The sequence below is a fragment of the Gordionus sp. m RMFG-2023 genome, chromosome 3 (genome assembly GCF_954871325.1).
Source record: "Gordionus sp. m RMFG-2023 chromosome 3, tfGorSpeb1-WG-v2, whole genome shotgun sequence".
In the NCBI taxonomy this organism is placed as follows: domain Eukaryota; kingdom Metazoa; phylum Nematomorpha; class Gordioida; order Chordodea; family Parachordodidae; genus Gordionus; species Gordionus sp. m RMFG-2023.
In genome coordinates this window covers 9697252-9713757 of record NC_088777.1, presented here as the reverse complement: position 1 = coordinate 9713757, position 16506 = coordinate 9697252, and the positions used below count along the sequence as shown (strand labels likewise).

The following is a 16506-nucleotide window of genomic DNA, read 5'->3' as shown; positions in this document are numbered from 1 at the left end:
TATTAAAACAGAATCGAACATTCGAAAAATAATAATAAAAAAGTTTGATGTTAAAAATTAATTTAAATATAAATTAGTAGTCGTATTGTTTATAATTTAGTAGTTGGTATTACTACAGTGGTAAACCAATGATTTGTACATTTATTATACTAAGAAGCCTAAATATCTCTAATCTTTTATTTAAAAATAAAATATTAAAAATACCACTAAAATTAAGTGTTTTATCATGTTTTCGTTAGATATCTATTTCCCAAAGTGTTCTAAAGCACTATCCGATATTTGGAGGACTTAATAAATGGTAGAAGTGGAACACTGGAATTAAGAGTGCTGACTATAATTCTAACCATTTATATGAATAATATTAAATAGATGGAAGTATTAATACGATATAAAATAGTAAAAAAGTAAGTAAACTTAAATAAAATATCATTATGAAGATCTATTTAAGAATAATTGCTACATAAAATAGCTTTATAATTGTTATAGTATAGGTTTCTACAAATAAACGCCCGAAAAGGGTGCCTGGTCAGGTCAAAAAATAAATTTTCTTCTATTATTTGAAATTTTCTTGAAATATAGAATATGCTCAATATGGCTTAATTAAAATAAATTTTCATATTAATTCAGCGTATTGCTTCAACTCATTATATATTTTATATCTGTTATTATTCCAAATCAACTCATGAAATAGCAATGGAATTTGCCACTTCTTATAAATCTCCAAATGTTGTTTATGACTTGGATACAACAGGCGGACTTATGGAAGTATTTGAATATTTAATAAAACTATTTCAGAAAATATACTATTAAATAGGAAATACAAAGGATAATAGCTCCACCTAATTATGATATAAAGAAGGATAAAAAGGGTGGAATATCTAACTATGGCTATAGAAAACCAAAAGCAAATAATCATGAATATTGTGATAGTTGTTTTGAAGGTGGAGATTTAATTTGCTGTGATAAATGCCCTGTATCTTTTCATTTACAATGCTAGTAAATATTTTAATATTTATTTTTATGCTTACATTTTTATAAGCGATCCACCTTTTTCTGAGGAAACAGTGCCAAAAGGATTTTGGATGTGTAGAAAATGCAAAGCTCAATCAGTATGCATTTTTATTCTCACTTTCTATAAATTATTGTTTAATAGTTTGATGTTTAATTTAATAAATAATATATATTTTTAATGAATTCTACGATTTTATTTATATGAGAAATAAAAAAATATTTTTACATTTTTTTTTCAATAATAGGAGTTGTTAAAAAGCACTCTTCTTAAATCAAAGCTTAGTACATATTCAAATTTACCCAATAAAAGCAACAATAATATTAATAATCAAAATGATTTGAATTTTGATGTAAACACTTTTGATAAACTTGGCAATATTAAACTTTCTAAAAAAGGAATATGTGACAACAAGGATAGCTATAATAAAATTAGGCCAAGAACACCACCAAACAATATCATTAATTCCAAACCAAATTTTACTATTATGACAAACAATATTATTACTGCAAATAGTGTTAAAAATAATCTTGCATCCCATCAAATAAATAAAAATTTGCATGGTAAAAATAATTTACCATTGCCTAATTTATATAATAATAATAATGCTATAAATCAAAATTTAATGAACAATAATCTTGACAATAGTAACAATGCCAATAAATCTTCAGAACATTTCCCCATATATAAAGAAGTATTTTTTCCAGAATTATGTTTTCCGGATCATAATTCAGAATATTCAAAAATATTTGGTGATACTTACCAAAATTATAAAAACAAAGAAAATTCATTCTATCAAGAATTAGGTTTAAAAGCTTGAATTATTTTATTATGCTTTACTTACGAACTATATATAAATAGAAAAACCTTAAATTATTATTAAAATTGCTTTAGCAATAATTAGAATTCTTTTATCTATTGAAAAATAATAATATTATGGAATATTTATCATTTTTATTTTTATTTTATAACATAATATTTGATAACATTATATTGTTAAAATTATGATTATAATTTATATATGAATAATCTTAAAAATCAGAGAAGCACTGATATCACATTTTGGTTGGTGTAATTTATAATATTATCTATTTTTTATATATTTATTTATCATACTCACACAAAAATCTGTAAAAGAAATATAAATTAAGTTAAAAGATATAGAGAAAGAATTATCTTTATTTTCTTTCTTGTCAGTTTAGAAATTTATTTTTTGGCTGAATATGCCTGTTATTAATTGGTCAGAATAGATGGCCAATACTCTAAATTGTGACTTATACCAATGACAAATATTCAAAACCAATAATTAACTTTTCTTAAATTTATACAACATTATGCTATGAATTTATAAAAAATATTGTATAAAAATTTTTAAACTGATAAAAGCTTTTAATCTATTTACTTTCTAAATGTAGTTATATGAATTTCATAAATTAATTATAAATGATAAATAAAAAAAGTAATATTCATGAATTATATATTTGCATTTAAAAAAAATATTTTCCATTTATAATATTGGTTTAGGTATGATATCAGTTAGGGGATCTGCAAAGCCTTATCCTTTGCATAAATCCTGTTAAATTTTTTTTCCTGGCCCATTAGAGTTTTATGAAAAGTCTAACTTGGATGTTAACCAATTTTGTACAATTTTTCTGCAGATTCATATTTTTTTTCAATGTCAATCAAGGCTCTTATATCTCTTCTTATATGGCTACATATTTTTTTCTACAATCACCATTTCTAAATCAATGGTATTTGATATATGTATTGCGTATTTGTAATTGGATCATATCATAAGTTAATTTTTTTGTGAATTTGCTATATTAATTTGAGATATATTATTTTAGCTAAACAGCTTTTAAAATGAGCAATATTATAATAAACAAAATATTAGCTTTAAAATTCAAAAAAAAAGATATCGAAATTTCAATGCTCAGGCTGGTCTAATAATTTTACGAAAAAGAAATTTTTGAGGACTTGCCTCATTTTATATGCATAAATTGTTGAACCACAAATTTTATGTAAATTGCCTGGCCCATTGAAATTTTTTTAAAATTTGCCCTACCCAGCCTGTGGCCAGACTTTTGGCTGAGCCAGGTTGATCTTTGCTATCAGCTATGTAACAGTGCATCTCGATTTTTGGATATTGGCTACTCATAGTGATTGTTTTACCTGAAATACAATGACACTGATCATAAACTTTTAAATTCTTTTTCAAAATAAGTTTTAGGGCTACAAAATGATATTTCCATTTATAAATTTGGACCAAATGTTTATAGAGTAATTTATGATTCTTTAAACCTCACATGCATTGGACTTTGAGAGCCCATAACTCAATATTCATTTATTTTAGAGTTTATTTTAATTTATGTTAATTTTACAACATATATAATCACCAAGTTTTACTAATTTAAAAATAAGGTATGTCAAATTGTTGGCCTATTTTATATGGAATCACCCAATGATGAATCTCTATTATAAATGGAATTGATAAAATATTCCATAATGATATAGTTATTTTTCGACATTTTATGTCATTTTAAATACAAGAATGTTTATTAGCATTTTTAAAATTTAAACATCATCCATAAAATTTATAATTTATATTATTCCAATACAAATATTTCAAGAAAAAAAAATGGATTATCATAAATTACCATGCAATGAATCCATATGCCAAGAGGATGTTAAAATCAAATGTAAAACACTGTTACAACCAATAGACAAATTGATACAAGAAGCTCAAATGAGCAATCCCACGGAGTTTAAATTGCCAAAAAATTTATCCACTTGCCCTTACATCTTTCCTGGTACTAATTTGTCGATACATATTTTTTCCTACCAAAATTGAAATAATTTATCAAATATTTGTTTTAGAATTTTAATTTAATATGCTATTGATTTATCAATAGCATTCAATTGTTTATTTTCGTGATTTAACTCTATGCCTGTTTTTGATGCATCTTCCTCTGAGAATTAGGTTATTCTATATCTACTTTTTAAAATTAACTTATTTACATAAATGAATTTTTTATAATTATACTATTCCATTTACATTAACAAATTCGGAATATTTAAAAAATAAATCAAATTAAATCCGAAACAATAACCATCTTAGTGAAAACAGTGGAAACTTATTTTCTTTAATTCCTCTCCTGTTAAATTACAAAAAGTAGAAATAGAATAGTCTTATTCTCGGCTGACGATATGTTTATATCTGAATTCTTAAGTTATTATTGATTATATTTAAATAAAATATGATATATATATAACACTAATAATAATGCTTAATTTATTTCAAATCAAATTGGAAAAAATAGGTTATACAAAGGTTAAAACTATATACAACGATGTAACTCCATTTGCCACGTCCAACAACACCCACACTCATTTACTCACAGACCATCACCCTAACTGTCTTCCACCCTCATTCAGCTTAAATCTTAACAGCTCTTACTCAAACCCCACTATCAAATCAAGCGAACCAAACAATGGACACAAATCCATATCCTCTATCAAGGAAATCTCAAAATTTTCGGGTATTAACAATAGCAGTTTAGATCATACTCGCTACACCAGAAATAATCACCAAAATACACAGTCCAATCGGGTCACCACAGAAACAGACGTATTCCAAGTTACGCTGCCACCTAAATTGTGCTTTGTTTGCAAGAGGTAAGGAAAATTTTATGGAAGTTTAAAAAAAAAAAAGTAGCTATAATAAATTTATAAAATCTCTGCTAAACTTTGACCAAAAGTTCATTAGGAGATTTCAGTAAAATTAACATTTATATCTCACTTGTTTATCTATAAGATGTTGATCCTGATGACCACAGCGAACCGGCCAAACCATTTTAACTCTCCCCCCTCACCCCTCCTGAACTTAAAAAAAGAAATGATTGAAATTGATAAATTACTTGTTCAATTCCCAAATTTAGGGCTGTGCCGATCCCCAAATTTTTTTGACCGGATATGTATACAAAACGGATTCGATATTTTACTGTTTTTTATTTACCATCCATCTTTTAACCAATGTCATATAAAAGTCAATATTTTCTATCCAAAAAATGGCAAATATAAACTTATAAAATATGGGCTTTTTTGTGCCCTATGTTTAATATTTTAAAATTATTTTCTTGTTGTAAAAAAAATAGTATTTCGGTTTCTTTTTATTTTTTATCGGATTGGGCCGATATTTCATTCATTTTATTTTTAAAAATCGGCCTTTATTTAAAATAGAATATAAATATTCTTAAACTTGGAAATAGATCATTTCAAAGGAAAAAAAAGAATAAGGCCGCATTTATAGTAAACGCGGTTTAACGTAGCGTTATTACAAAATAAAGCCAATAATTAGGTATAAATTTATAAATATGAAGCGTTACGATGATAACGCTATGAGGAAATTTGAAAAACCTATGTTTGCGATGAGTAGATAAATAAATATGCGATAGGATTATAATAATAATGGTGAATTCGATAAAAATGTATATGATTGATTTTTCATAAATATTATATAAAATAATTATCTCTATAGCTCTATCTTAAATTAGTTTTTATAACTGCAGTTGTAATAACGTTGTGTTAATTAACGCAACACGCGTTTACTATTAAATGATTTTTGCTGAAACTAAACAATATTCGAATATTTTTGCATCTCAACCAGAATCCCTTGATATGACCCTTAACCCAATGTGAAAATTTTTAAATAAAAATCTCCCTTACCATTAAGCCTATTATTTTGTAAAATAATTCATTACAAAAAGAAACTTATAAAATTTTGTTTATGAATATTCAATGTCTAGACTTGTTGTGCGCCAAAAAACCCAATTTACGAATACAAATTTTTTTAAAAAAAAATTAATTAAATACGAAATTTATTTTTTAAATTTACAAGGAGCTGCGCCAAACAGATGCTGTTGCAATGCGATTACTGTCCTCTATTATTTCACATGGATTGTCTGGAGCCCCCTCTGACCTACGTTCCGCCCAACGTTCAATGGATGTGCCCCAATCACCCAGAACATTTGCTCGTGAGTTCTTAAACCCCGCGTCTAAAATATTCCAAATCCTATTTCTGAAACTAAGCCCGATTTTTTTAATATATCCTGGGATCTCGCTGATAATTCTCTTTTAATTACTCAGCGATTAGGACCTGAACATACTTTTTGAATTTTTTTCAAAAATATTTGAAATCAGAACCAGAACCCCTTTTAGTCCAGGTTCCTAACTCCGATTAAGATGCACGAATTTTTGACAATGTGATACAGAGATGATACTCTCGATGAGCTTATTTACGCCAATGAGATATGATCAATTCGTTCATTTAAATATGTATCAATACAAATCAGCAGGTAGAACGCCATTTTTGTTACCCATACACTAACAGATTTTTATGGCTTCAAAATTATTATAACGAATGAATGAAACCGGGTACCTATTATATTTCCATTAATTTATGTAAATAAACATTATTTTTTAAAAATGTTAAATGTTACAGTTTCGCCGGCGATTTTATAAACGAAAGCTGATTGATGATTTCTTTTTGGAAAAAATATAACATATTTTCTTTATTATTTCGTTTTTCAATTTATGCGCAGTACATCAAAAAATAAAATTATTTTTTGCAAAGGAAAAAAAATATTGGAAGGACAGCAATTCTTTGACTGATCGAATCAAAATTTGGGACATGATATCGGATTCCGCTTTTAATAGAAATTCCGGAGCCGAGTTAAGTGGTTCCTTCGCTTTTAAACAGAAATTTCTGCGGAAAGTTAATACCAAGTACCCTCTTTTCAACCGAAAATTAGCTGTTCGACTGAGGCCTAGAGCTTTTGTAAGAAGAGAATAAATATTATATATTTATTTTACTAGGGATATATTGATTTTATATAGGCCGATAGTCATAAATTATCATAATGTAATGAAGCCGTAATTAGAAATCTTATGGAGGCTTACATGCCTTGATATATAAAGGGTAAAATCAATAAGTCTTATAAATAATTATTGAAGATATTTAAGTTTTGATAGTATGAAAATCAAAATGAACGACATTCAACCCTCGCGAATCCAATTGATAGTCCGTGCTTGAATTAACTAATTTTTTTAGATAAGTTAAATGTTTGTATCTTCTGTTCATGTTTAATATTTGTCCCCTTAAATTTTTTGTCCTTAAAATATTGTTAAAAATTGTACTTTGATTAAATATGGTGTTGTTTTTTTTTACTCATTGGAATCTAATAATTTAAATCTTAAAATGGGATCTCTATGGCAAAAATTTCTGAAATATTGATGAATATTCGTGGAACTATTCTTGATATCATATATTCTACCCCACGTCATTGTTAATCGGGCCACCCTTGATTCTTAGACTATAATAAATTTCAAATTAAAAAATAATTATTAGTTTCTTTAAAAAAATAAAGTCATAATTAGTATTATTGTAAAATTTTAATTTTTATAAAATAAAAGTAAAAGATAGTCATAATGTTACCTATGTATAGATATCCACCAACTACTAAGATTGTCATATTAATTCATCCATTCATTATCACGCCAGAAATTGCACTTCGTATTTCATCACCCACCAGGAGTCTATCCTATTAAAAATTATATCGTCTGCCTTGTTTTTATAAAAAATTATATTATAATTTAATCAATTTATAGCCTTTTTAAGTTTCTTTTATTCAAATGGGTTAGAATAAGACCTCAAATATTCAAATTCATTAGATCATTATTAATTCTTTATGGCTGAGATTTAGCAAACCATTTTTTATAATTGAAAAAAGATGTTTATTATGTTTTTTTTCCATTTTTTTCTAAATATCTCATATTTTTAATCAATATTAATTAATAAAACTAAAATTTTTGAATAGTTCATTATAGGATATATATATATTATATTGCTGAATTTTTTATAAGACCAGCATTCTAATATTTTTTAGGGTAGTATTATAAAATAAATTTTATAAGGTTGGTTATTTTATTATTAAAACATTTTTGTTTCATGTTATGAATACCCTATATTTAAGATTGAAATAAACAATTATCGGTCAATGTAACTTTATATGGTCAATATCTCACTTTAAAAAAAAATTGACTGTGATAATATTCAAAAACAGGCGATATCTTTTTTAACACAATGTTAGGTTTATAATTTATATTTTTTTTTATCTACAAATCTTTCTAGATACCCAAAGATATAGAAGATTTGTACGAAAGAATAGATAAAAATATTCACTCTCACCCGTCTCCTACTCCTCAAAATATAAAGAAAACTTCTGTTAGATCACCTATCACGAATTCAGAATATACGACGGACTACGATATGGAAGAAGCCGCTAAAAGTTGTTCCATAAATACTGAATTCGATTCGAAAATCCCGAATATTTTACTCGATGACGGAAGGTCTACTGATAGATTGACTTCTGATCAAGAACAAGTTTTTTTTACATATAATTTTTTTTTTAAATTATCAAGTTTGAATAATATCTTATTCTTCTTCCAATAATTTGGTATATTCATTCCTTATTCCTTAAATATAACCAATTGATTGATGAAAATATTTGAATATTCTCTTTAAATAATCCTTTATTTTAAATTAAAAAAAAACTCGTTAGTTTATCTCTTCTCTCTTATCCTTACACCACAAATACGAACCTTCTACCCCTTCCCATCCAATCAATTCCAATTCAACGCACTCGGCAAATAGCCTAACACTCTTGATTCACAAGCTTTTAGATGATCTTAAACCTAAATCTTCAATTCTGCCAACTTCGTCAAAGATCATCGATCCATTGCATTGTTTTAGCCCTACGTTGTTAGTCAATGAATCACGTTACGAACATGTTAGGTTGACCGGTAAACTCGCAAATATGTCTAATCGACACGAAAATCTTACTGTTGTTAACTGCATCGATTCACACTCCGATATTCGACCGACTAAACCGAATACTTTAAATTTCGCTGATAAAAAAATTTTCGCCAAAATTCCGCGACTTAACCTCCCCCAAAAAACAAATCACATTATTTACGATAACCTACCCCCTATGAACGTTAATCCTCGTCTTCCTCTAGGCGATTTAAACCCTAGTGACGTAGAGGGTGGAGCTTTCAGACTTTTGAACGGGGATATTGGACAAATTACTAATGGTTACAGAGAAGACAGGATAGATTTTACTACGTTTGATGTTCCGGAGAATCAAATTACAATGAAAAAAATTGCCTATAATAACTGTAACGACGATTCCAAAAATGTGGCCAAAGAATCGGTTATAGAAGCTGATAAAGGGAATTTCGTAAATCATGTCGAAAATATTTACCATGGTTGGAATGGAGATGTATTACGGGAGGAAGAATCAGACAATCAAAGTTTGTGAAAATCTTTCTTTTTTTAAATAATAGAGTCCTTTTTCAAAAACATAATGTTCTCCTCTCATCTAAATTAACGCCTGAAAAGGACATTATCTGCCTGAAAGATGACATGCGGTTATAAAAACTATATATGGCTCAAAACCTCATATCACATTTTTTAGGTTTATTAAAACCCTAGATTTCAAGTTTTCATATTTAAAATCCATTTTTCGTTAAGGAATTAAAAAAAATTTGGGGTAGAAGTTTACTTACAGAGGTTTATTGTTTAAAAGTGGATCGAAATCCAAATTTTAAATATAAAAATTATATATCGAAAATTTATCATTTTATATTTTAATGAAGTATTTTTTTTAAAAAACACTGCCTAGAATCTATGCCATTCAAACATAAATCGAATGTTATCCTTGATCAAGAGTATTTTCTCATTGGTTCAGGTTTCAATTGCTATCATAAACATTTTTAAGATATTGCCACTCATTTTGACAAAATTTTTTTTAACGAATTAAGAAAACATTTGATAATATTTAGCATAAAATACACAAATCACCACAATTAAAGTTTGTTTAAAGTGTAGAACAATTAAAAAGGAACCTTGGGACTTGAATACCTTCAATTATAATACTATTATAAATTTTATTTTGAAACATAGGTCAGGAAAATAATCTCAATGCATCGACCTTTAAAACATGTAAATTTATATCCACCAGGCATTGTTGCATTTTATATGATCAAGTAAAAAAAAATTATTATTCTTTCTCAAAATCAGAGTTTGTAAATCCTAATTTTAAAAAAATTTGTAAGTGGCTTTTTATTCCACCTTTATTGAAACCGGTTCATTTAAATCAACCTCTGCTCAGGCACCTAAAAAATGTTAAGGGTTTTCCTAAATTTTTTCCGATTTCTGTTTTAAACTCCTCTTTATAATTATTTGATTTTATTAAATAAATATTATCTAAGTAAATCCTATTCTTAAAATGATTAATAAATTTATTTATCTTCTTCTTTTTTTCGTTAACACTAATATAGATCTTGAATACTCATCAATTACTCAATCTTAGCCCTTACGGGACCACTTTAATCAAAGCTTCTGTCAACTTTTCAAATTCAACTCACACAAACTTCAATGATAATCACACCAAGACTCTCAGTTTTTTAGAACAGGGGCTTGGACCGTCTTGTTATTGTTTAGATCTCGAAAAGGATTACAGTTCTATCACGGCAGAATTTACTACCGACAGTTTTGCTACAAATCAAAAAATCTTAGCCCTTTCCTCGAATGGTTTTCCCACTGACCTACAAAGTGGGGATATTATTAAATGTGGTTGTATACACTTTTTATACACTTAGCATCATATAATAAATTTTGCCACCCCCATTTAATTACCTTAATCTAGACAAATTTTGGTGTAAAAATCCTTTAATTATAAACGCACACTGCTATTATAGAAAATCGCGACATCTTGATATCTTCAATTTATAAAAAATTAGAATCCTAACCTACCTCCCTAAATGAAATATTTTAATTTAAGATTTTATAATATATAATTTTAGCAACTCATTATGTTATTTTCTATAGTTTTTTTTATGCCTTACTATTTTACACAATATTCTAGACATTGCTACTGCCCCTATACGTTTCCCCAAAAAACTTACAATTTTTGAATAATTGTAAATAATGTCTTGATGTGATGTACTAATTCTTTCTTTATCTGTGCCTACTTATTAGAAAAAAAACATATTTTTCTTTATCATCCTTAATATATTATCATTCATGTATATTATTACAATTTTTTAAAAATGTTTATTTGTAGATAAAACTTGAATAACTTTTTTAAAGAATAAAATTTAAAGATTTTTTTTTACATAAATTAAAATCATTGACCATTTTTGATATATGGTCTCCTTTAGGATTGGCCTTACCTTCTTATGAATTTGAAAAAAGACATCGTTTGAATTTGCCAATTAAGATGGAATAAAAGCGAATATTATTATAGATTTAAGAGGTTGGCATGGCCCAAAAGCACGAGAGAATTTCGCATTTTTTTTTATAAATATTAGAATTTTAGACAAATTTATGTCCTCATTTCCTTTCATAAAAATATATTGTGGGACGAAACTCCTATTTTAAAATTTTCGCCGGGAGGTTTGGATCTGCTAATCTCTAATAGATTTATTCTAACATTTACTAGTTTTTATAGGGTTTCAAGTTCAGGGTTGGGCAAATTTTCAAAAAAAATGTGTTCGAATATAATTATAATTACATTTCAATAAAAAGTATTTGAATATAAATACAAATACTTTTAAAAAAATACTAGAAATGTAGTGCCAATAACAATTTTTTTTATACTTAAACTAACTTTATTAGCCTTTTACTAAAAAAATATGTAAATGATAATATCTTCTCTAACAATTTACATGTATTTTTTTTGGAATTATATCACAGGCATTAAATTATTTTTATAACATTATTTAATATAATAGAACAAAGATAAAACAAATAATAATTTATTGCTTTTATTTTGTTTTTGATTCTGGAAGATATTTTGAAAGACTTTCCATCTTCTTCGTCTAGTTGTTCGTTCCTTCCTTTCGAAAGACCTCACATTGAATAAGGTTAAATGCAGGGTATGTAGGGGCTCTTCCAGATAGCACTCTGCCTAAAATAAATTATAAACATCTTATCTTAATTAGCCGGAACTGAAATCTGAATCTACTTCTAGCTCTATAGCATTTTCAGTCAAATTTATTTCTTCAATTTCACTTTCAGTATCCAGGGGCGGACTGGCCATAAGACCAGGTGGGCATTTTGCCCACGAGGCCGCGAGAAAATGCCGATTTTTGAGGCCGATCAGTGGGAAATATCAAAATAGAGGCCGATCAGAAAAAAATATTATTATGTTCACATTATTTTCTCTTATCATTTATTTATTTTTAATGATATCTCTATGATTTGAATATCACATTCCTTGAGAATTGTCATGTCGTATACTATATTTTAATGCATAATATATCATAACATCGCTTGACGCTACACATTATTACCACGTTCTTTTCTTTGTTTTTTTTCAAATGAAGTGAAAACGCTTCCGTTTGAATAGAGTGAAAACTAAGTATTTATTGTAGAAATAATATAGCCAACATTTTTTTGTTCTTAATTCATTGATCAAATACCAGGTCGGTGAATCAGATAAAAGGATAGATGCTTGGGTGAAACAGAATAATTTATCTGGCCAAAATAAGTTGAGAAGGCTGCAAAAAATAGGTGAGATAAGGTGGTGGGCACGTGAAAGCCCTTAGATGGATATAAAAGAGAGCTTGCTCCCAATAACAATAAAGGCACTTCAATTTATAATAAATAATTTGAGACAAAAACTTGATGATTTATGTAAATTTAAACTCTATGTACAGCTATAATAAATTTGCAAATTTTTAAAATAATGGGGCCACTGTCATATTTTCAAACTAAAAGATTAGGTACTTTGTCAGCATGGAAAATGAAAGAAGATGCTAAATCTTCTGTATCATCGATTATTACATCGATTCAAAATAAAGCAATAAAATGGCTTCTAATTTAAATGAAGCATTTTCATATTTATAGCTCCCGGAAAGTATCTGAATACAAAATGCTAAATAAAAAGATCGAATAGGAAGAGAATATATAGTGACAAATGCCAAGATGAACGTCCTCAAGAATCGATTGACTTTTATTGGTTTAAACTATTTCGTTCTATAATTGATCAAATTATAAACAGCTTGTCGGAATTATTTTCTGCGAATTGAGGGCTTATCTTGAATGTGCAATATTTGCATCCAAGACATTTTGATGAAATGAATAGTAAAGGTATTTCTGAAAAGGCCTTAGAAAAACTGGCACAATTGGCATATATATTGAGTGTTAAATTTCATAACGAATTATGTTCATTTGCCAGTGTATTCGAACATTTGGTAGCAGAATTAAATGAAACAGACGATAATATCGTATGTACAAGTGAGGAGTCAAAAGAAGAGTTGGAATATTACAATATGATAATAAATCTGAGTGTGATAACAAATGTAACAAGTGTTTAATATGCGTTTATGAAATTCTTAAAGATACAATATGCATACAAGTGACACTAATTTATTTTTAGCATATGAATACATTTTAACTTTATCATTTACGCAGGTTAATTGCGAGAAAGCATTTAGTAAATTAAAAATTATAAAAAGCTGAGAGCTAATATTGTCCAAGAAAAATTAAAGCGTTTTTAATGATGTCAGTTGAACGAGAACTATTAGCATAGATTGAACTAGAAGATATTCCTTTATATTTGCGCAAAGGTTCAAAGTTAATGAGAGATTTATTAACGTAAAAATTATATATTATCTTAATTCTTTTATTAGAATCTTATTAATATAATTTACAATATGATCGGTGCTGATTTTATAAAAGTGCAGCAATTTTATTCTCTGTAATATTGTATAACTACAATAATTTTATATTTATAATTAATTGATTTAATATATTGAGTATGCATTTTTTTATATTTAACATGTGATGTATGATTTTTGCAATATAGTTGTAAATCTAATATAAATTATATATTTTCAATGAATATTATTTTATATAGGTAATAAATATGATTTTAGATGTGCATTTTTAAAAAATAAAATATATGATTATCGTATAATATACTATTCTTTTTTTTACTAAAAATTTAAATCGTTTGAACTTATTTTCAAAAATTAGGAAGTAACAAAAATCATGTATATCAAAGAAGCCATTTAAGGGAACCCGGTCGAAGACCGGGCAAAAGTGGGCCGAAGGCCCGCAAAATGGGGGTATGTGGACGGAGCCCCCATATAAATGAGGTCGCTATAAAAAATGGCCACGAGGCTGTAGCTTTCAACGTTGCTCATTTTAATAAAATAGAATTAAACAGATATGATCTTCTTTTTTTTATCCCCTCTAACTCGGATCGCAAAATTAATGTTTGAAATTAATTCTGGACTTTACATTTATTAAATAATTTTTTAATAAAACTTTAAGTATTAATGGCTCCATTTAAATACTAATAATTTTGAAAAATTGTTCTGTAATATCGAGTGAAATGGATGGAGTTAGAACCTTATAGTAATCAAAGGATAGAACGCTGCGGTTATAACAGAAAGGTTAATAATCGCTTAAAAATGGATTTAGATTGTAGAAATGGTAGTACCTTAAAGAAATATAATTATATTTAATTAAATTTGAAAAATAAGTATATACATGTTTTATTTCTAGGAACTTTTCTTTATATAACAAATTAAAATCATTATTTAATAATATAATATAAAATGAACAATTTATAAAATAAGATATTTGAATAACATTTCAAGTTACGTCTTATTCTTAAAATAAAATAAGTAATAAATAAAAAGCACTTGTGGAATATTGAAAAGTGCTCAAAATAATAACATTTAAGTCAATATTTAAATAATATTGTTAACCAGTTAAGCCAAAATAATTATCATATAAAAGGTAAACGAATTATAATAATATTAAATATCTCGAAACTGATCTATAACATAGATACAAATAAATCGTCTAAAAACGTATCTAGATTACAGATAATTGGTTTAATTTATTAATTAGTTCCCAATAAATATTTTTATAATTGTTTTGTAATTTATCAATAATATCGATAATTATCTTCATATACTATATTAAATATATTTTTAAAGAAAGGTTATATTATTGAAAATTCAACATGCCCTAAGGAGTAATATAATTAAGATCATAAAAAAAAGTGAAAAAATTACAAGGTGGTAATTTGTGAATTCCAAGATAAAAGTTAAGTTTAAAATTGGATTAGAAATTATATATAAAAGTAGGTGAATTTTGTTTTCATAAATTTAGTGACAAAAGTAACCAATTACTTTTATATGTTAATTATTTTCATCATTAGTTATATTTCTCTATATGATTTCCCGAAGTTAGATTTATTGTTTATTAAACATTATTTCATACCTATATTAAGTCCTCCTGTAGAAATTTTGTTTAGTCTAGGAAAACTATTTTTGGAGATAAACACATCTTTTAGACCGAAATTTTGAAAATAGATGATTGTTAAAGAGAGTCAAATAAAAAAATCGTTAAAATAAGAAATATAAATATGTTATATATTTTTTTTCATTGCAAATAAATTTTACATAAAATGACTTGGACATTGTTTACATTTTACATTCTATTAATTCCATTCCTATTAATCTACATTATATAACCAAAAAATTGACAATAACCTTAAAATTTTATATTGTTTCACTACACAAAAAAATTATCATGAAGGCCATTTTTTTTGATTTTATACTATGTTCTTTTTGATTCCTATTTATAATTTATATTAATTATTCAAGCAAAAAAAAAAGAAATTAAATAAAGACCATTAAATACATTGGTCGACTTTTACACTAAAATCCTTAAATTAAGTCTAAGTGGCCTATATACCCATGTATTATATTATATTATGTTTAAGTAAATATTTAATTATAAAAATATTATATATAATTATAATCCACGATCAAATAAGCTTCTTAGAGCTGAAGTCCATAGGTGTATCCAAGGAGGGGGGGGGGAGTATTTTCCTTAGGAATTCTAAAATTTTGGTAAATATTGACACTTTTTTTTAAATCTGTTAAATTGTGGATTAAAGTGGGAACAATATTTAAGCTATATAAAACGATTTTAATTTAAATCAGAATGGCCTCTATAATTTGTAATGCTTAAAAGATAAATGGTAACCAAGCATTCACGGACCTATCATTATTTTTGTAATTAAAATAGCGGCATTATTGTTTATTTTAAAGTATCAGCAAGGAAATATAACACGTATTTATGATAGGTCTAATTTGTACTAGATTTGCAATTTAATTAAAAATTTTTTATTTACAATGGGTCTAAAATCTATATATATTCAAAGTTTCAAAACTTTCAGAATTTGTAAAATTTTAATAAAATAAAGTTAAATTTTTAAAATTTTCTCTACATTTTCGACATATTTATTTCTTATTTTTCAATAAAATTTTGAAAACGAATTTAATTTTTGAACACATTAACGAAAATTTTTAAAATATCCATTAAAATAAATTAGTTAAACAGTCTAAAA

At 26.4% G+C, this 16506-nt stretch overlaps 1 protein-coding gene across 1 annotated transcript; it reads left to right on the top strand.

Moving 5' to 3' along the window:
• The first annotated feature begins 568 nt into the window (after nucleotides 1-568).
• LOC135926699 (uncharacterized) lies at nucleotides 569-11130 on the top strand. The gene is made up of 13 exons (XM_065462631.1): nucleotides 569-765; nucleotides 815-996; nucleotides 1040-1109; nucleotides 1257-1815; nucleotides 3640-3819; nucleotides 4330-4684; nucleotides 5907-6042; nucleotides 6642-6845; nucleotides 8199-8450; nucleotides 8629-9379; nucleotides 9751-9816; nucleotides 10032-10114; nucleotides 10409-11130. Exons 1-13 carry the CDS (start codon nucleotides 694-696, stop codon nucleotides 10727-10729), a joined length of 3231 nt encoding a protein of 1076 aa, XP_065318703.1. The 5' UTR covers nucleotides 569-693; the 3' UTR covers nucleotides 10730-11130.
• Nucleotides 11131-16506: the final 5376 nt, after the last annotated feature.

Coding starts and splice junctions, on each gene's coding strand:
- LOC135926699 (XM_065462631.1), top strand. CDS start 694: ATGGAATTTGCCACTTCTTATAAATCTCCAAATGTTGTTTATGACTTG. Junction 766..814: donor CAACAGGCGGACTTATGGAA/GTATTTGAATAT, acceptor ACTATTAAATAG/GAAATACAAAGGATAATAGC. Junction 997..1,039: donor TCTTTTCATTTACAATGCTA/GTAAATATTTTA, acceptor CATTTTTATAAG/CGATCCACCTTTTTCTGAGG.